General features: G+C 34.2%; 1 protein-coding gene across 6 annotated transcripts in view; it reads right to left on the bottom strand.

The window, feature by feature from the left end:
* Positions 1 to 362: 362 nt before the first annotated feature.
* Positions 363 to 22,322, bottom strand: part of NAP1L1 (nucleosome assembly protein 1 like 1) — a 33,944-nt gene continuing 11,984 nt past the window's right edge. Inside the window, exons 3-16 of one of the 6 annotated variants that reach the window (XM_032346952.1) lie at positions 19,509 to 19,594; positions 17,922 to 18,024; positions 11,577 to 11,718; positions 11,247 to 11,327; positions 10,392 to 10,520; positions 9,112 to 9,183; positions 8,174 to 8,313; positions 7,396 to 7,541; positions 7,282 to 7,301; positions 5,506 to 5,628; positions 4,744 to 4,773; positions 4,181 to 4,231; positions 2,666 to 2,737; positions 363 to 1,956 (exon numbers count right to left, since the gene is read on the bottom strand). In XM_032346952.1, the coding sequence (XP_032202843.1) occupies positions 2,702 to 2,737; positions 4,181 to 4,231; positions 4,744 to 4,773; positions 5,506 to 5,628; positions 7,282 to 7,301; positions 7,396 to 7,541; positions 8,174 to 8,313; positions 9,112 to 9,183; positions 10,392 to 10,520; positions 11,247 to 11,327; positions 11,577 to 11,718; positions 17,922 to 18,024; positions 19,509 to 19,594 (1,159 nt within the window). In that variant the 3' untranslated portion in view covers positions 363 to 1,956; positions 2,666 to 2,701. Of the gene's footprint in view, positions 2,738 to 4,180; positions 4,232 to 4,412; positions 4,509 to 4,743; positions 4,774 to 5,505; positions 5,629 to 7,281; positions 7,302 to 7,395; positions 7,542 to 8,173; positions 8,314 to 9,111; positions 9,184 to 10,391; positions 10,521 to 11,246; positions 11,328 to 11,576; positions 11,719 to 17,921; positions 18,025 to 19,508; positions 19,595 to 22,322 lie in introns of those variants that run through there. The other 5 variants (XM_032346953.1, XM_032346951.1, XM_032346954.1 and 2 more) reach the window with 5 other exon arrangements.

Genomic DNA, 22,322 nt, shown 5'->3' with positions numbered 1-22,322 from the left:
CAAAGGTGATTATATGAGATTCTGCCATTTCTTGAGAGAAAAAATAGAACTTCTTGGTAATCTGGTGCCTGAGTTAGGGGAAACTATAAACTGAAAATGTAAAAACAAAATTCAAAGTATCTCAAAAATGTCTATATTTAACTCAGAGTAAAAACCTTTCTAGTCTTCCAATAACAAACTCCATTTAGCAGGGTTTGGGAGGTCGCTTTTAAAATTTACAAATTTACAGGCCATCCTAGCCTAATCATAGAATAGCCTACTCTAATAAACATCTCTACTCTCTGCTCTTCAAAAAAAAAATATAGAAATATATCCACATTTTTTTTTAAAAAAACCACCCAAAATATCACCAGTACATTTTATAAAATTAAATGCAAATTTTATTAAGGATTTCAAATTACATATTTCAAATTTCTAAAATGGAATAGAACCATTTTGGAACTGGAGAGATGGCATAGATGAACACTGCAATGCCAAATTTATTAAGAAAACAATTCCTCTGCAAACCACATCCCCTTTATGTAACAAGATGAAATAGTATCTGTCCCTTCACTTTGGCAATAGCTATTACCTAAAGGAATGGAAAAAAAAAATAGTGGTTCTGCTGCTTAAGTTCATTAAAAATGGGATTCTATCTTTAAAATTTTCGAGTTCAGAAAAGGCTGTGATCAAATGAGCTATGGGTACAAAAACAAGAATCAGCAAAGAATATCTAATCAAAGCAAACAAAAGCATTTTGAAAATAAGAGGAAAAACATAAGGTGTTTTCATGGCATTTTTTTCCTACACACTACCGTAACTGGTTAAGGATTTCCAGTAGTTAATTGAAATCTCAGGAGAGGAATGAATAGTACTATACAAATAACAAGATGTGTTCACATTCCAAGATCTTAATACTAAATTTTCAAAAAGGAAGCTCTATCACTTCTAAGAACAAACTTAATGTAATTTTATTAAGAGCAGGAACTCTAGGCCGTCTTCTAATTATAATCCATTTAGTCTACCCTCACCAAGTCAAAGCTTTTAAGCTCATCACAAAAAATTAACAGTAATTAGCCTGAGGTATTTTAAATGTGGCTCTACAGTCTCAAATTTAATGGCATTTCCCCCCACTAAAAATGGTCTTCTTCCTATGTTAGTCCCATGATCTCTGTAGTTTATACTACAATATGGTCATAACTAAAACACCTAAAAACAATCCTTGGACCTTTACAAAAAGTTGCTCATCTATCAGCTTCTATTAAGATAGGAGCCACACAAAGATCTGCAAGAGTGTTGTCTGACCAGATCCAGAATAGAGGTACTTAAACCTTTGTTTTCCAGTTGAACTATCAAGCTCTGGTATGAATAAAATGCTGGCTATCATACTTGTGATACAAATAGGTCCAAATTTTTGAGCTTTTAATGAGATCAAGAAACATTTCATAAAATTTAACTTAATATGCCTTAACATATCCGTGAGGTAGTTAGGTAAACAGTACTACCCATTTTAATACATAGTAAACAGAAGCATGGGTAAATGACATACTCCTACTTTAAAAGCAGTAAGAATCAGAATTAACCATAGAGGCTTGGGGCCTTCTCTCTAGCTCTAATCAAAGGAAATAAAAGATTAACCTTTTATTCTTTCTCTTAAAAAAACATTACATCACTTAAGATTTTGCCTTTCTTTTTTATACTTTCTTAATTAGCCGATGTAGTACCTCTCCCAACGCTGACACACTTCTCTTCCATAATATGGTAAACTGGGTACAATGCTTAATTCAAGCTAGGCCTCAGCTTCTACCTGAATTAGTACAAAATTAAGACATTATCTTGTGAGAACTAAAATTATATTTGACATTTTTATTTTAGGCTGCAAAAACAAAAACAAGCAAACAAACAATAACAAAAAACTTGAAATAGGCTTGTCAAATGATGTAAATTCATCCTTTCCAGGGAAGCAGAAGGTAGACCCTACCATAAAGAAAAGACGCTTAGTTAATGGAAGTTAAATTTAAAAACACAATTAAAATAATGAGGCTTAACTTCTGAAAATAGGTTTTATTCACCTGCCTACAGTAACCAATAACCACACTGTGAGTTAGGTTTCTTTACTCCGGTTTCCTTACCAGGTTTCTAACTATGTCACCAAAAATAAAAAACCATTAATAATCCAAGTTATCAGTTGTTATCTTACTGGAAATTCTTAACCATATTATTTGTCTCAATAAGTTTTGTTTGTTTTTTAAATGAGGAATTGTCTAAGTCACTGTATTTCTATAACAAAGTAATGAAAAGCACAGCTAGTGCAAGCAAATGTAAACCCAATTCAACTACCAGCTGAAAAAAAATACTTTGGTTCTTCAGGAAAAAAATTAGCAAAGCAAAAAATAAAAAGTTTCTTTTAACAGTTCTGTTTACTTTCATAGCTGTAATCTAAATCTTTGTTACATGATAAAAATTATTCCAGAAGAACCAAACCACGTAGTAACGAATGAACATGCATGAAAAGAATTTGTGAAATCAACAGATCTGGCAGAAAAACTAGAGTTAAAATGCTAAGTAGAACAAACTGGTCTTTAAAATTATCAGTTCCTTTCCTTTAAAAAAAATTACTGAGTCTACCAAGAAAATACAAAAACATAAGGCTGTAAGTAAATAATAGTTGTGTTTAGGCTATTACAGTGCAGGTTATCCTCAAGGCCACATACATCCTGCTTCACTGCTGCTTGCACTCTGCTGGGTTTTGATCCTTCTGTTAAAGGAAAACAACAAGTCAATCTATCTTTTTCTACCTGCTTCGGTTAATTTTCAACACTAGTTATTGTAATTATATCACCTCATTGTTGTACCAAAATTTTTGCCAAATTAAAGAAAAGGTATGCAAGGATGGCAAATTATTTATTCAAATATTAGCAAGTCACAAAAATGCTTAAAATAAGGCCCGTATTTTACTCTGGAATGAACTCCATAAAATAACAAACTAAACCATAATCCTCAAAAACAACCAAGCAATTTATGTTAGTCATATTACCAATTATTTTTGCCTTTTTATAGATCAATTATTCAAACATACTAACACTCATACCCTTAAGAGTATTTGATTTGATTATTAACTACCCCTCTCTTACCTGCTCACTACATTAAAGTATCTTCTAGATCTTTTATAGTATTTAGCAAATGAATGAATGCACTTATCAGAAACCAAAGTTTCAAATGAATCCTGATAATGTACTATGTATTCTGGGGAAATAAAGGGCTTTACTAACCCTGATATGACAAATACTCAAGAACAACCAATTGGTTGGGAGTCTCAGAGAACAGAAGTGGCGTAGAAAACCTAACAAACAGTACTGCTTCCCTATTCCCAAGCACCCAGATTATTTAAAAACCTTTGTTTATAAAGCTATCCTTTGGAGGGAAAACCTAACAACAAATGCTGTAAGTAATTTCAAATTCTTCGTATGACTCAGTCAGTTGAATGCTGACTCTTAATTTTAGCTCAGGTCATGATCTCAGGGTTCTGGGATCAAGACCCGTATCCCTGCACGTCAGGTCTAGCTCTGTGCTCTCAGGCCAGGAATCTGCTTGAGGATTCTTGCTGGCTTTTCTCCCTCTGTCCCTTTTCCTCTGCCTCTCCCAAACCCCACTTGCCCTCTCTCTAAAATAACTAAATAAATCTTTAAAAAATAAAATGCTTCTTAAAGAAGTTAAAAAAAAAAAAAAAAGCCCAGGGTGCCTGGATGGCTCAGTCTGTTAAGCATCTGCCTTTGGCTCAGGTCATGATCCCGGATTCCAGAGTTAGAGGCAGGCATCGACTCCTTGCTCAGCAGGGACTGCTTCTCCCTCTAGCTCTGCCCCACCCCCCATCTCATGCATGCTTTCTCTCTCTCAAATACAATCTAAAAAAAAACCCAAGATAATGTATATTTAAAAAAGAATCTTAGGGTTTATTTAGCCTAAGACTAAAAAAAATACAAAGTCAGAACCAAAAATAAAATTTCTTAGGAAATGTGCATTCAAATTTCACGTATTATTGAAATGCCAGTGGGGATTAAGGTGGACTATACATTATCTCCAGTCAACAGGATTTATTAAAGAGTTCAATGGACAAAAATTAAGAGATTATCTATTCAGAGATATCAACTCTTATTTAACCTGCTTGAATTAAATAGAAAGCAGCACTAATTTTGCTCACCTTTGAGTCATAGTCTGGATCATTTTCCTCATCTCCTTCTTCTTCCCCTTCCTATATTAAAGTTCAAAATGCATCCATGAAGTAGGTACACAGTAGGAAGAAATGGCTCATAATGTACGGAGAAATTTTAATACAAGTTACTCTATAGGTCAAAAGATTTTCATGATTACAGAGTATGGTGACAATGCAATTTAATTGAAAGCTTCTAATATGAAAAATTTCCCAACACAACTTGAGACATCCAGAGAGCTTTTATTGAAAAGATTTACTGCAGCCAACGTTGAAAAAGTTTACTGCAGCTTTTGACTTCTTCAAAGAGCTGATAACCCTGCAGTAGAACAGAATTATTTGAAATAAAAAAAATGTTCTGAGTTTTGCAATTTATTTATTGAAACCTCATACATACATTGTTTGGCTGTAGAATTCTAAAACCATATTTTTTTTCCAAAAGGTTTATATCCCATATCACAGAATAATGATTATAGCAAAGGAATACATAAGTCACTCAATTTGCTTCTCAATGTGTTAAACAGAGAATTATTTGCTCATTTGGTAAACATTACCTCATCTGCTTCTTCACCTTCTTCATCATACTAAAAAGGGAAAAAAGGATGAAGTTTGAATGAAGCTAACAAACATTTGAGAATAGCATAGCTATAGCCATCTTATATCCACTAATATCCAAAGAGGAAAATACTTAACCCAAGGCAATTAATTATAAATTAAATGGCTGCAGGAATCACTCAATTCAGTGCCATTATCTAAATGTGACAATTTAAAAAGTTAAAATAAAGAACACAGTATGACTGTGCATTAAGTGTGATCAGGCAACTATTACTATGAATATTACTTGCCTGTATTTATGTGAACATACAGCACAAAAAAGGCCCTAGAATCTATTGGAAAGACTGACACTTAGCAATAAAGATAGCCAAAATATGTGAGGGCAGCCTAATTTTACCTTAATCATTGCTTAATACTCCTTTAAATAAAAATTCTATGCTTCTAGTATTTTTAAGTAATAAAAAGCATCTTAGGTATGTTCTGGTCAAAGAGTGTAATATATCTACAACAGTGACCAAACACTAGTAAAGTTGCACTAAGTCAAAGCAGTCTTCCTGTTAGCAGGAAAATAAAAGCTACCAAGACCCTAAGAGGACATATTTAAAACACAAGAAAGTTATCTGTAAGATAGCAGTAATTAGCCTTTGAATTATTATGTTTTTTAAAAAATTACATCTTACATCTATTCATTGAACTGCTCACCAACTGTGACCATCATACCCTCACCAAATGATCTCAGCGCAGGATTCAGATTCACTCACATCATCATCATCATCTTCAATAGCTTCTCCAGTAAAGTATAACACTGATCTTGGGATTATACGCTCACGTAAAAAGTGACCAATTTCAAAGTCTGCAGCAAGGATAGCTTCAGCATCATCATCCTGTTGTTTTGTTTTGTATTTTTTTTAAGGAAAAAAAAGGCACAAAATTAGTAACTTTTATTTAATTAGGCACATGCAAAAACTCTTTCTTGGGTTTAAACTCTATGAAACAACACTGATCTTCACTTTTAACTATCTGTCATTTTAAAATTAGCTTATGTGTGAGGTTAAATGATCATCTATATATACCCTGGGTTCATAGGGTTTTAATAAAACAAAGTTCCCACGTAAGTGTACATACCCAGAGAAATTTTGAGAAAATAAGAATTAGAACCAGTTATTGCTTATTTTTTTACTTAAAATGTTAAAATAAAAGCAACTTTGTTACATGACTAATTTTCCTTATAAATATGCACTATTGAAAACACCAAATGGAATAATACTAAGAAAGAATCTTGGGATTTAAATAACATTAGGTATATGGCACATAATGGAAGAACATGGAGGATCACTCACACTTCCTTAAAGAGAGTACACAAGCCAAATTAGGAGACAGAATCCTACTTAATAAATACTAAGTCAATCTAGGATTTCTATTTAATGACAAACCACAACACAGAAATGGTACAGACATTACTCAAAATTCAAATAATGTCATTTAAGTTCCATGATACCGAATAATGAGTAAATATTCCATGGATGTTTATTTTGACTCATCAACATAATCCACTATAATAAACAGTGAAAAAAAAAAACACAAAAGGGAGCAGTGCACTTTGACAGAAAGACTTCTAATCACAGGTAAAGGTGTTCTAGTTGTAACTACTCAAGGCTGTTCTAGTGCCATAAATATGACAACAGAATTAAAAAAACAAACAAACAAAAAAAAAACTTCAACACAAACTCCCAACCCACTCACTGACATGAAAATAGCACAAAACTCTACCATGTTCATTAAGTAGTTCTACCTAAAATTCAGGTGCTGCTTTATAGTCCCCCCTTTTGTCCCACAAAGACAGACATTTTGAACAAAGCCACTTACCACTCTTTACAAGCAGAAATACTTGCCTTTTACAGATCTGTTCTTAGCCTTAACCAACACTATTCCAACTCAGAAAGTATTCAAAATACACATACTTTCTAATTCCATATGTATAAAACTACTCAACTATCTGAGTTAAAGTTAAAAAATCTGGCCAACAGAAGAGCAGATTCAAAACATACGTAGCTTACACCCTGCCTGCACAGACCTCTCTGAGGTTGTTCCTCCTTCCAGGCTGTACACAGGCACTACGGCAGCTCTTGGCTATATGCTCATAATACATGGCCACAATATGAAACCATGTTTCCACTGGAGTAACAAATATAGAAAGAGTTCTAACCAGAATGTGGTTAGGAGTTTTAATAAATAGATAGTAGAACTGATTTACCTAATACTTCTAGTTTCAATAAGAAAAATATCATCTTAAGAACTTGAATCCCCCCAATACTTCCAAGCCTCAAAAGAAAAGTCTTTAGCCTTTCAGCATTTCTCAATGGAAACACTACAGGTATTCTGAATAAAATAATTTCAGATGCATAAAAGTCTTCTCCATGCATTGCAAGCCTCAGAATGTAAAATCATAGTAGCAGCTATCCAACTTCCCACTTCTGAGAACCAGTTCTTTAATTTCATAGTGAATATTTCAACAAATTAATAATAATTTAACTTACCAGATCTCCGCTCTCAGGAACTGCAAAATTGAGAAAAGAAATTCAAATGAGTACAAAACTAAAGAAAGCTTTAACAGAACAACCATCAATACCCAAACTAAAACTACTATTTACCTTCAGGAGGGGCAAAAAAATTAAAGAAAGAGTCATTGGAAACTGTTTTGGTCACAGTACGAACTGTCCCACGTCCCTTGTGTTTCTGCTTCTTCTTAATGGTTTTCAAAGTGACATTCTTTCCTTTTTTCCAATCTATCTGGCACCTTGCAAAACAAAGGAAGAATCTATCAGAATTACCATATTATACCTCACCGCTGGAAGAACCAAGATTTATCTAATTAAATATTAATTTTTTTAAAAGATTGTATTATTTTATAGAAAGAAGTGAGAGAGAGAAGAGTGAGAGCACATGCAGGTGAGTAAGGGGGAATAAATCACAAGCAGACTCTGGGCTGAGACACAGAGCTCAATCTCACAACCCTGGGATCATGACCTGAGCTGAAACCAAGAGTGGAAGCTTAACTGACTGAGCCACCCAAGTACCCCAAATGTTACTGTTTTAATTACAGATTTTAGAAAGAAAAATTGGCTCAAATGTTTTCAATAGCAATATAAAGAGAAATTTTTAATTCTAAAAACATTTTTGCAATAAAGAGACAATTAACACAAATTCATAATATAATAAATTTAAGGATGTTCTCCTTTGAAGAAATGTCTCTAACACTATAAGCCAAGGAGAATTCTAGGAAAATAAGTGTGTTCATCTAAGAAAACACTTCTGAAATATTTAGAGATAAACTATGCATCAAGGACACACAGGATTTACTAAATAATACAAATCACAAATAAAACAAAAAGACAGAATATTCTGTGGAAGTAGTAAAATTAAACTCACCCTGTACAACCCATAATTTCTGGTCCATCGAAAGAAAAGGGATCAGAATCATCTGGTTCTGACCTCATCCTATATGTCTTTGTCAACACTTCATTTGTGAAATATTCATTGGGTTCAAAGTGAAATTCTAAGACGAAACTCTTAAAAAAAAAAAAATTAATGAAATTCCTACATCACAAGTGCTAATCCATTAGTAAGTAAAATTCAATCTGTTTATTTTTATAAACACATAAACGCTTAGGTGATAATGCCTTTCCTATTCTGGGAAAGGGTCAGATAAACCCCAAATTATGTTAAAAAAAAAAAAACAGGACAAGACACAAAATAAAACTTAGCTTAGCTTATAATTTCTATTTATTAACATGTTTATAAAATAGTTTTATTCAGTAATAAGCTGACCAAGTACTCCTTCCTCCTTCCATACCCACAAAGAGGACTTTTAATCAACTTCTTATCCAAATTTGACAGGAACAGCCCAACTATACTACACACGATAGAACTATAGCCTGTAGTAGTTTTCCCCATTCCTCACATACTACTGATGGTTTTTGGGAGAAGCTAGTAACTGATCTTTCATCATGAAAAGTGGTAGCCCTCTAACATACTCTGTTTATTTCCCAGACACATGCCTTTTGAGACAGAGTTAAGTATTTATAATGCTACTATTTTTTATTTATTTTTAATCTAGGATCAAGGAGTTCCTATATTTCAAAAAGTTTTATGTCCAGAGGGAGGAAAAGAAATAAATTCTGCATCACAATTACCAACATTTAAACCACAATTATTAACATCCTACCAACAACAGTACCAAGTATGAGCTTTAACTTCTTTCTGACCCATCTCTAGGCTTAGAGTATCACCTCTTTTTAGAAAGTTCCATATGTCTATCTAAAAACGTCAAATGTTAAAAAACTGAAAATACTTTAAAGTTCTTTTACCATGGGCTGGCCAGCATCTGAGAACTTCACTTTAATATCTTTCAAGTGCTTCAAAATAGGTTCATCATGTTCCTGCAAATTAAGAAAATATGGAAATGCATATCTAACATGGCATTTTAGGATTAGCGTGCTATTACTGGACAATAAACATTTAGCTGACTGAGATATTTTTAGTGAGGCTTTATGTAACAATTATGAACCATAAGACCTATTCTCCAGATTATGGCTTGTACTAAAGCTAGTTTATATATAAACTCTACTTACTTCTACTGGCAATAGTAGAAAAAAAGTGACTTAACACAATTACATCATCATCAGACTGAATGGGCTGAAGACTAAAAAAAAAAAAAATCAAGTCTAACTCAGGCATGTTGGTTTTAAAAACATTTCCTTTTCCAGCTGCTTCTTGTTCCTTTCACTCTGCTAGGTCCTTTTCTACTTTTCCAAAGGAGAAATGCAATAATAAGCAGTCATTGTTATGAGATTTCTTTTCCTTGACTTTAACTTTCAACAATTACACTATAAGGCAACAAGTACTATAATACACAGAGTAGTGGCTCAAGAAATGCTGCTTCTTCTATTTTTTTTTTTTTTAGATTGTATTTATTTATTTGACAGAATTCAAGCAGGCAGAGCAGCAGGCAGATCAGCAGGCAGAGGGAGAGGGAGAAGCAGGTTCCCCACGAAGCAGGGAGCCCGATGAGGGACTCCTTCCCAGGACTCTGGGATCATGAACTGAGCCAAAGGCAGATGCTTAACCAACTGAGCCACTCAGGCACCCCTCAAGAAATGCTTCTAATTAGGACAGGAAAAGTTTCCCAGAGAAGGTGACATCTGTGTTGTACTCCCAGAAAAAGTGAGAACTGTAAAAGAGCTAAAGAGCTTTATATTATTCTTTTAAAAGGTAAATGTTCCTTGGAATATTTGTTTCAGACTGTAAAAGTCTTTTTGGGTCAGATAAAAAGAAATTTTAAGTTTCCTCCCTCCAATCTCCAATACTAAGCAACTAAACAAATAAGACAAAAGACTATGACAAAACATAGCTCAATGATAAACAGCTGTCAAAGGGACCACTTCATTATCTAATTTCTGAAAATGAATTATAATTTATTTATTATATTAATCAAAAATGTCATTTTCCTTCTACAGGTAACAGAGGTTTCAAAAGACAGCAATCATTCTATAAAGGTCCACAATGGAGAGACTAGTCATCACAGCCATTTAAATTTCAAAGGTTTTTATCCTTTGAGGTAGTCAGATGTTTTTATGAATAAAATTACCTGAACCATATCACTGAGCAAGTCAACATTCTTAAAAACAGTTAACCAGAATTCAGGAATTCCCTTGGGGTCTTCTTTTTCTTCATCTTTTTTCTCATCTTCAATCTTGGCTTTTTCTTTCAGCTCCTCCTTGATAAATGACAGCATTAAGTTACTAAATTCCTAAATCAGACTATTTGATAAAATCTTACCTATCCCCTTAACTTACAACCAGCAGTGAGTACAGAAACCAACAAATCCTCAATCACCAACTGCAATTTTTAATCAGTTAAGTTCTAGTCTAATTGTGTAAACACTGCTGTTACCCATACCAAACTTTACTTCTAGAAATATTACTACTACCAGACCCCTCCAAAAGAGAACCACTAAGAGAGAACCTATGAAATATATGGAAACAGTTTTAGAGAAAAATTGTAAAGCTTCAGAAAAAAAAAAAAGAATAATAAATAAACATTGCCCAATTCCTCACCCCTTGTTCTTATCAAAACATTCTGTTCTTCTTATCAACCAACATTAAAATAGCAATGCTGGGGAAACAGAGTCATGTAACAGAAAACTGTATTTATGTCACAACCCTGCCACTTATTAATGGTAGGCAAGTCAATAGAAGCCTCCATTTCATCACGTGAAAAACAGTAACAATCTTTTATATGTCATGATGAGGTTCAAAGGGAAAGTTTATATAATCTATTAAAATTTAAATCTAAAAAAATGCAAGGTAATGATGTATTTGGGTACAGACGGCACCAGGGCTAAGAGTGGCTCATCTGTTCTGATTATCATTAACTCACCATCAATCTTACAATAAAATATTTCCAAGGTATAAAAAAACACTAAATTACAGTTGGTACCAACCGAAATTTCATCCTCCTCATCTGGTTTCCATTCACATTCTTCTTCTGTAGGTTCATAAATTGCATTAATGATCTCAAATCGCTAAAATGAGTTAAAAAAACAAAAAAGAAAAGCTTGCATAAAAACACTGACATCCAGCTAGTAGCTGTTTTTCATTAAAGATGCACACCACAACTTGAATTGCTATTATCCATAGTTTTCCTAAATACCTCTAATAACCATTTTGGTGAGAGGTCTAAAGACTAACCACCCGCAAGTGTGTTTGTATTTCCAGAGCTTTATTGTAATCTCAAATTTTAGATCAAGAAAATAAAGTAGTAGAAATATTACCTTATCAAACAGAGGCTGATAGAGAACAGCATACTTTCTTTCAAGATCATGAACTTCCTCATAGAATTTGGCTTCTATCTGTGCACATTTAACTTGAAGATTTTTGAGAGCATTCACTCGTCTTTTAACTACCCTAGGCAAACTGAAAGGTTGGTACACACCAGTTACACAGCATCACAGTAAAACATAAGTCACACTTATATTGAAAAGTAAAGCAAAGAAGTTAGTGAATGATAGGTGTCCTATTTGAAGCAAAAGCAATACTTATTCAAAGTAATTAAAATTCCAGAAACATAAATACATGAACTTGACTATAAAATATTTCAAGAGTGAACATTTAAAGCAAATACAGTAAGTTGTGATTAAAAAAATGTAAATCATATCAAACCTAAATCTTTCATTATAATCAAGTTCAGGATTAGACTGGTCTGTGCTGGCATTTAAGCTGTAAAATAGTCTATCTCTTAGGAAGTTAGAAAGTCATGGACTAACCATGAGAATAAGGACAATACCTTGCTTTAAAAAAAGTATGCATATCTCACTCATACCAGCTATTTTTAGGAAAAAGGATATTAGAAAAAAGGAGGGTATTCTACACCATTATTTCCTATTTTAGTCTCTATTTAGAATTTAAACTTACATTTTTAAAAATGCATATTTCATTACGAGACTTTTAGTAACAGGTTTGAGATATAATTCATAAATCATACAATTTACTATGGGGGTATAAGCCCCCTGAAGTATGATTAAACTTATGAATCTCCCTACAGCTCAAAAAATGTTTGCTCAACATTTACTGAAATTCAGGGACTCTATACAACAGATAGAATCCAGGTTAGAATTTCCTGCCTTAGGCAGATTGCTGTAAATCAAGTAATTCTCTTACTTAACTACTACTTTAAGTTAAGATAATGAGAAATAAAAAATTACCTACATATACCAATTTTTTATTTCTCACAACTGAAAGTAAAAAGTCTAATGTTTTGTCAAGGTGATGAAACAGCATGGGGTGCTGCCCCACCCCCACACTGTGTCTCAGAAAAACAAAAAGAATTCAACTCTAGAAATTTCAGAACCAAGAAGAAAACAACTAATCAGGGACTCACACACGCAACCACACACATACTACGAGCAACTTCAGGGTAAGAGTAACAACTGTACAGAGTGAACTGCAACCTGGAAAAGGGAGGGAATGGGCAGAATGGGCAGCAGTGAGGAGAGGCTCGAAGAAAGCTTTTGAAATTCTGCACTTGCCTTACAACAGTCTCTATAATTCCTTCACCCTTTGCAGAGCCTAGTGCCAGCATTTTTAGTAGCTGATGAAAGCTGAACTGGCTGGCTGAGAGCCTACAAGCATTCTTCTTCCACCCCTCCAATCCAGGTAAAATGGATTACAACCAGAGGAGAACGCCTCTTCCCCAAGCAGCCAAAAACAAATCACCTGGAACTGACAGCAAACTTCTGAGTCCAAAGTAATCGGAACTCTCCTTAGGTTCATTCCAATCCCTTTTCTTAAATTCCATGGGACTGTCACAAACCAGAGCCTGATCTTTATTCCTCCCCTCAATAATCATTACTGGGGAGCAACTTATCAACCAGTGAGCCTGAGCTCTACAGCCAAAGTTAACTAAACCCTTAAGAAGTGTAATTTTTAATGAAAGAATGAAGTATTTATTATCTGAAGCCATATTATTAAACAATGTAAATATATTTAAAGAGATAGGGAAGAAACGAGACCAAGAAATCTAAAACAAAACAGAAATATTAAGTATGAAAAATACAGTGGCTAAAATAAATAACCAATAAATAGGATAAACAGAAATAAACTTCAACTTAAGGAAGTCCATTAAAATTGAAAAGTTCTCTGGAAAAACAAAAATTATGACGTGGATGACAAAATTAGTAACAGCTGAAAGACAGAAGAGGTGACTATCTGATAAGTGAAAAATAAATTTCTCAGAGTTAAAGTAATATGGAAATCCTTACTCTAAACCCCTAGACAGTTTATGAGATTCATGAATATCAAAGACCAAAGAAAATTCTGAATGTGTTCAACAAAAGGCAAATAACCTACACAGGAGGAATCTGACATCAGCTTCAAAAGGAAATAGCATATACAAGAAGAAATGAACTTTTATTTAAGAAATCTGAACTTATAATTTTATAAGCCAAACTATGATTCAAATATAAAGACAAAATAAAAATTGCATGAGGCATATAGGCTTTAGGAAATATGCCAGATATACTCATTACATTCATTAAAAATAATTTCTGAGGAAGTTTAAAAAAATTAAGAAATTACTATGTAAGTATGGGTGGCCAAATATCTTGGTAAATCTTACTGTTGCCTTGATAGAAAAAAAAGACTAGAGAATGTATATTTATAAATAATACAGACATTAGTAAATTTATGAAATCAGTAGGGGTAAATAAACTTAAAAAGTTATAAGCCCCTTGGGGTGCCTGGGTGGCTTAGTGGATTAAGCCTCTGCCTTCGGCTCATGCTCTCAGAGGTCAAAATCTCAGGGTCCTGGGATAGAGCCCCACCCCCTGCCCCCGTACACCTGGCTTTCTGCTCAGCAGGGAGCCTGCTCTCCCCACCCCGTCCCATCCCATCCCCTCTGCCCGCTTCTCTGCCTACTTATGATCTCTGTTAAATAAATAAATAAAATCTCTTTACCAAAAAAAAAAAAAAAAAAAGTTATGAGCCCCTTTACCATAATAACAAACAACAGAATGCAGGAACTTTAACAGAAGACCACCTGATTTAATGGAAAGCAAAAAAAAGAAAAAACAGGGGCGCCTGGGTGGCTCAGTGGGTTAAGCCGCTGCCTTTGGCTCAGGTCATGATCTCAGGGTCCTGGGATCGAGTTCCGTATCGGGCTCTGCTCAGCAGGGAGCCTGCTTCCCTCTCTCTCTGCCTGCCTCTCCATCTACTTGTGATTTCTCTCTGTCAAATAAATAAAATCTTTAAAAAAAAAAAAAGAAAAAGAAAAAGAAAAAACAAAGCACAATAAATTATAAAATAATAGCAATTAAGTCCAAAAAAAAAAAAAATACCGCTTTCAAGAAATGGAGTTTAAAATTACTAATAAAGGGAGCGCCTGGGTGGCTCAGTGGGTTAAAGTCTCTGCCTTTGGCTCAGGTCATGATCCCAGGATCCAGCCCCGCATCAGGCTCTGCTGAGCGGAGAGCCTGCTTCCTCCTCTCTCTCTCTCTCTGCCTACTTGTGATCTCGCTGTCAAATAAATAAATAAAATCTTTAAAATAAATAAATAAGTAAATAAATAAAATTACTAATAAAGAAGCAAACTTCATACTAGAGATAAAAGGATGGAAAAATCCATGCAATGTAAATAAAAACCAAAAGAAAGTTAGAATAGCTATCTTAGTATCAGACAAAACAATTTATAACACCACCACCACCACCAAATACGACAGAGGACATTTGGTAAACTGGAACAAAAGGACAAGATCTACACATCACAAACATATAGTTAATAATACAGCTTCAAAATATATTAATCTATAACTAATAGAATTACAGAGAGAAACAGATTAAGCAGAATTTAACACATTCTTCCCAGAAACTGTCAGAGCAAGCTATCAATCAGTAAGCAGAAATAAGAGAACCTGAACAACACAATTAATGTCTAGGCTACTAATTTCAGCATATAGTTTCACACTTAACTTTCACAGAACATTTAGAAAAACAAATATTAAGGCCACAGAAGATAATTTTTTAATAAAAATCAAATAAACCAAGCCCTCAACTCAAGAAACTGGAAAGGGGAATGGAGCAAATCCAAATAAGGGTTCTCAAACCAAAGGCCAAAGTCCATTTTTAGAAGCATTCTACCCACCACTAGGGAACAGTTAATTCCTATCTTATACAAGCTGCTTTTAACAGCAACCCTGTTTATTTCATTAAGCAGCTGAAATCTTGACTCTAATAACAGGGCATGGAATTACCATCCTGTTAAAGTTTCTGTATTGTAAATATACATATATATACATCACACATGTATATCCAAACACACACACATATTCAAGGACATTTCACTAACGAGTAAGGACCTTGAATAAAATATTGACTACTTGACTCAACAGTACAATATTAATACATGATTAAATTTATTCCAGGAATGCAAGGCTGGTTTAGTATTGGAAATACATGTTTCCAAAAATATATTCAATGTGTACTTAACAGATTCAAAGAAAAAGTCAAAAGACCATCTGAATACATACAGAAAAAGGGTCATAAAAAATCAAAGTGGACACAAAGTTTAATGGAGAGATTTTATATCCATTCCTGGTTAAGACTAGAAATAAGATAAAGATGCACATTTAATGCTAACACAGTACTGAAAAGTCCTGGCCAATGTTATAATGAAATAAAAATAAACCTGGTGTGCTGTAATGTAGAAGATTAGAGCTAAAACTGCCATTATTTGCAGACAAGATCTTTTGCCTCTGGGAGAAAAGAACAAATTACTATAGTAAGTGTAGCAAGATTTCTGGATGCTAGATCAACAACAAAGAAATAAAAAATAAAAATAAATCAATAGCACTCTTCTCTACATTCAACCCAGAAATACAATACATTCAACCAGAATACATTCAACCCAGAAATATGACACAAAGATGTTATCCACAATACCAACACAACTAAAGTATATAGAAATTAACCAAGAACAGACAATGAGAAATACTTTGTAATAAAAGAGAGTATGATTTCAATAAATACAAGGATATGGATGAGACAATTTTACATTAGAAGAATTCCCTACCCGTCTTAATCTATAGATTCAATGCAACTCCTATCAAAATTTTAGGGGGGGGGGACTGTTTTGTTCTGTGAAAACCCCAATAAACTTACTATCAACCATATGTTGGATAAAGGTCTACATATGATTAGGCCAATCTTAAGAGTGTATTCCACAGGGGATGAGGAAAGGAGGGAGGGTAAAAGCAAGCAAGATATTACAGGAAGAAACAAATTAATAGAATTATCACCCTGCCAGATACCATTTACATACTAAAAAGCCAAATTAAAGGAAGAGTGCTGCTCAAAGACAAACACAGGTGTTTATAAGAAACTGATACGCAATAAAGGTCATATCACAAATAAATGAGTAAATAATGAACTGTTTAGTGAAGTATTATAGAAACAAGCTCAGTAAATAAGGCAAAAACAAAAAAACAAAAAACCCTGATGCACAGCTAAATACAAAGAGGGTTTATTAAAGACCTAAAGATGAAAGGTAAAACTAGTCAACAGGAAATGCAGAAGGAACTAGTTAAGTACTTCTTAACTTGAATAAGCCACAGGTCAAAAAACCCAGAACTTAAAATATTAAGGACTTCTGTTTTATGGAGAATGATATGGATAAAGTTAATAAAAATGACAACAGATTATTTACAAAGTCTAAAACTAACAAGAGATTAACACCTTGAATATACAAAAAACTCCCGCAAAACAAGATAGTAAACCCCAATAGGAAAATGGACAATGAGAACAACCTAAAAGGTTCACACTCATGAATAAAAAGCTCATTAGACAACAAAAAGTACAAATAAAATTAGACTGGTAAAAGCAAAAAATCCATAAAGCTGAATGATGCCACAACTACTGGCAGAGACAAGGATGTAGGTTGCCTTCATGCACTGGATAGATTCATTCTAGAAAGCAAGCTGGGAAGTACTTAAAAGCCTGCATACCCTGTAACTAACAATACCACTGTATGTATCCCCCCCAAAATTCTTACACAGTTCTTTAAGAAGACATGCAAAAAGAGGACCACTACAATGGAATCTGTGCTGATGAAGCTCAGAGGCAATCAAGATATCCATCAAAGAAAAAGCATGTAATAAAACATGGTGGACACAAATCACCATAAATGATAACATTCAGAAGCCAGAAACTACTGACCAGAGATTACACACGGAGAGCAACATGGATGGGGCTTAAACTCATAAAGCCAAGTAAAAAAAGAATTTTAAGTAGAATAAGATATACAGGCTACTATTAATGATTTACAGAACCAGTGAAATAAGAGATACGCATTTCTTCTAATTCTGTGTAATTCTAGTAAACCTCTGAACAAAGCTCAGAAATGGTTAAGATCAGTGTACTTCCTATGGAGAGGAGTCAAACTTTAAAAGACCAAGTCTAAATTGGTGGTGCTCAGCGAATTTTAAACTCCCCAAAATCCTATGCTAGATACTAACAGACATTAGCTTTCCACTATTAAGTATATGAGTCCTAGATGGCCTTAAAAAGATACACCTGCAATGCTGATTATAGAAGGATAAATAAAGACTACAGAAAAGAAGAACTTGTACCTTTCAATGTATCCTGTTGGTGTTTCTACCAGACCATCAAGTCTTTCTTGAAGGGCTGCAAGAATCTGAGGATTTTGCATCATCTGAACAGTCAGCTGACGCGCTTTAAAAAAAAAAAAAAAAAAAAAAAAAAAAGGCATCGGAAGAAGGATTTTATGAAAATGTATTATGCTATTTTAATAGGACAATCCAATAATGAAGTTTTCCTGACTAGCCCGTAATTCATTGGTCTGAGTAGAGATGGGGAGCAAGCTGAGGAAAATCCACTCTAGAAAAACCTGATGTTCAGATTCTTAATGACCTAACCATTTCTCATGGCCATTGCCACAACTACTATTAACTATAAATATCCCTTCTCTTCCTACTACCTTGTGTTTCATCTACTTTACGTTTTTAAGAAGCTCAAAGCTTCATCCAGATGCCTACCTATGACTCCATTATAATGCTTTGATAGTAGACAACACATTATCAGAAAACTTCAAGTGTACTGACACTTTTGACCCTGGGAGAAAGACTGTGAAGTAACCTAACTGCTTGTTTGATACGTACAGTCTAGTGTGCTTCTGTGTATCAGAACAGAGAAAGTTAATAGCTGAGACAACCAAGGTTGTAACTAAAGCCAAACAAAATGTGGTTGTTAATTTGTCTAAAAATTATACTAAATCCAAAAATAAACTAGATTTAGGCAAAACAAATTATTTTGCTATTATTATCTCGTCAATAGACATTACACAAAATTGACATGAATTTGCCCAGTTATGTTTCTGTCGATTCCTGGTATTAATTTGATTACTGGATGGTGTACAGTTATGATAACCAACATGACTTTAGAAATGTCAATGTTGGCCACTAAGGATACTGAGCTACATATCTTTTAAGACAATGCTACAAGATGAAAGCTGAAGCTGAAGTTCAGCTGTCTTTTCACAATTAACCTCCATCTGGCTCAACAATGAAAATCTGAATCATCTAGTATTAATTCTTAGCCCATACCTACAGGGCATAACCTAAAGCAGCACAATTCCCCACCACCATCGCTACTTCTCCCTTTATAATTATTTGCTGAAAAAAACTTTAAGATTTTTGTTTACATTTAATAAATGTCTTTTTTGTCATTTGGTTGGAAAGAATTTTTAAAAAGCTTGAAATTTACAACTATATATTTTCTATATATGAAATACTGAACATTTCCAGTAACTCTAAGCTAGTGTTGTTTGTTTACAACTACCACCAGAAACAACTCCCACCAAGACCTATAACATTTCTAAATTCAGACAAAACTCACAGGCAGCTGTTTGACCCAGCTATGCCATGTCACTCCAGCAGTAGAGGGTACACCAAGTAACTTTTGATGGGTCACTAACTATATTCATACCTTCCTCCCTTATTACCACTCTATATCCATCTCCCTCTTCCCCTGCTTTCTTCCCCCCACCCCAAACATACACATACAAACTGTTCCTGAACTAGACGTATAGGACACATGGGTAAAGCAGACAAGGATCCAAAAGGGAACAATATTTGTTACTACCCTCTAGAAGACATGTGCCAGCAATCACTGGCTCCTGAAGTAATTTAAAATAATACCTTTGATTTTTGTTTCTTCACCAGTTTCTTCTTCTTCTACTTCTTCAACATCATCCAAATCTTGATCAAGTTCAGACTGTTCTTTGCTACAATATCATAGTATCACACCAAGGTTCAAATGTACCAATTACCAAAAAATAAATAAAAAATTATAAAAAACTTCAACTCATTTTCTAGGTTAATATGCCTCTTTCAAAAATATGAATAGGAAATTCAAAAGGTAATTCAGTTTTCTTTCTAACTTCATAAATAAACAGAATAAACTGGAAGTACGTAAAATTTCATTTAAAAGCACATGGTCAAATATAAAATTTATATTTTAAGGTTTTTTTTTCCCCCAAGATTTTATTTTTAAGCAATCTCTGCACCCAATGTGGTGCTCAAGCTAACAACCTGGAGATCAAGAGTTGCATGCTCCACCGACTGAGCCAGCAGAGGCCCCTCTACTCTTAGCTTTAAAAATGTGGTTCGATAGGGTTGGTTCCAGGAACATGAGGTCAAGAAGTTTATGTTCTCTACCCAGTATCTGCTGACTTCACTCTTCTTTAAAAGCACCCTGATTTTACATGAGATGGCAAATACACCAAGCTTTTAAAAATCTGCATTTCCCAGCCTATCTTTTAGCTAGGTGTGGTTATGTAATTCTGGGCAGTGAGTTTAAAAAGCAAAATGTACAGAATTTTCAGTATGCCTCCTTAATAGGAGAACAGACAACTGGGAGGCCTTTTTGATCTTATGCCCTTCGTAGAATAGGGATACAAATTATAGAGTTCTAACAACCATGCTGGGACCATGAGGCATCCTAGAGAATGAAAGCCAACAGAATGAAGGAGTTTGAAAGAACAAGGATCCTGGATCCCTGATGGCTACAGGGCAATCACATCAGCCTGTACTCACTATCTTAGGAATTCCCTTTTTCTTTACTTCATAGTGGAGATGGGCAAAAAGTTAAGAAAACCTGAGTCTACTTTGTACTTAAAGCCAGGAGATGGCACCATTGAAAGAAAAGGAAAAAAGTAGTAAGATAACATTCACCCCCTTTCACCTTAAAAATCTAGCTTTTGAATATGAAATTACAATGAGAATTAAAAAGGGAAATAAGGTTATCTAAATCAACATATAGGTCTTCATATAATTCCTTGTGTGATTTTACATTTTAGTATTTGGTCACATTCACGTTTAGGAACAACATCACTTCAAGTATTAACTTTCATACACAGACAAATACCACCTAATTTTCATATAAGAACAAATACAGAAAAAAGTCAACTGTATTCTGCCAGCAAAATTTATGTCCCTGTAAACTAAGAAAAAATTCAGCCTTCCCATCAGAAACAATAGATTATTTCTGAAACTGTCTTTGATTTAGTATAAACCTAAACGTACATAGATTTAAGGGCCATTAAATAAAGATCACATAGCACAGCTACTCCTCCAGTGTGATTTTAGTCATTTACTGAACACCTACATTTTAAGGCCTTAAAACAGGGGTCCACAGACTATGTTACATGGTCAAATATAGCCCACTATTTTTGCAAATAAAACTTTATTGGAATACGGCCATGTAAGTTTGTTTACATAGAGTCTATGGCTGCTTTTACACTACAACAGCAAAGCTGAGTAACTGCAACAGAGACCATACGGCCCAAAATGCCTAAAATATTTATAATGAGGTCATTTAAGCTTGCTAACTCCTGCTTTAAAAAACAAGAATCCTCCCTTCCTTCCACCCTCCTAGTGCTCACAGCCATCTAAAATTAAATAAGGTGATGTGGGGAATTGAGCTGTCAAAACCAATTTATTCTTTTTTTTTTCTTAAGTTCGAAACAAAATGAGGTTGCAAGGTTAAGATGGCAGATTGCACATACTCCTCTGATCTTAATCCTTCCAAAATCTCTACTAAAATTAGGATAAAAGGGTTTTTTAAACAGACGAACACTGAAGGACAGAAAGAGAAGAAAGCAGCAGCAGCAGCAAGTTCACGGAGAACTGAAATCTAACTTAACAGTGGGAAAATCTGAAAACTAGACCTAACACAAAATCAAAAAGGACACTTTTGGAACTAGGGCTGGAGAGATGAAATTGGAGAAAACAGGGAGGACTAAACAAAAACTGATAAAGCAGTTTAATCTCCAGATTCTCTCCCTCAATCTAGCAGAAGCACAGCAGCTTCTTCTTTGGAAAGGGTTAAACTAAGAGCTCAGACTAGAAGACCACAGATAGAGCTAACAGTCTCAGATATAGGACTGTATCCCGCTAGAATGTTGGATGTAGAGAACGTACTCTAGTCACCTTTTCCCAATTTGGACTCTGTAACTGAAAGCCAGATCCTCACCCAGACACTCTTCCTTAAGGTATCTGACATAGAGCAAAAAAAAAAAAAAAAAAAAACACACATCATTCTGACAATGGGGATTCTCACAATAAACAACCACCCTGATGACCTTTCACTACAATCTAAATTAAAAGCCTCCCTCCACCCCACAACAAATTTTCTAATCAACTTTTTTTTAAACTGCATATTCTCCCCCCACCCAGATCTTAGTGAGTAGGCAACCAAGTTTTACGTCCTATTTGAGAAAATGCTTTTATATGGAGACAAAAACAAATACAGGAAAGAAAAATTTAAGAGCAAACAAACTACACAGGGAAAAAACATCCACAAAAAAGATACCACAATCCAGTAAAAAGATATTACAGTCAATGAAGTAGGAACAAGATGCTATAAAAAACAGGAACAGAGAATAAAGACACTCCCGAAAACTACACAACAGAAATTTAGACACTTCACATGCTGAAAAGTAAAAATTTCTT

The sequence above is a fragment of the Mustela erminea genome, chromosome 6 (genome assembly GCF_009829155.1).
Source record: "Mustela erminea isolate mMusErm1 chromosome 6, mMusErm1.Pri, whole genome shotgun sequence".
NCBI classification, from domain to species: domain Eukaryota; kingdom Metazoa; phylum Chordata; class Mammalia; order Carnivora; family Mustelidae; genus Mustela; species Mustela erminea.
Note: the sequence above shows the minus strand (reverse complement) of the source record. Positions and strands in the feature narration are given on the sequence as shown.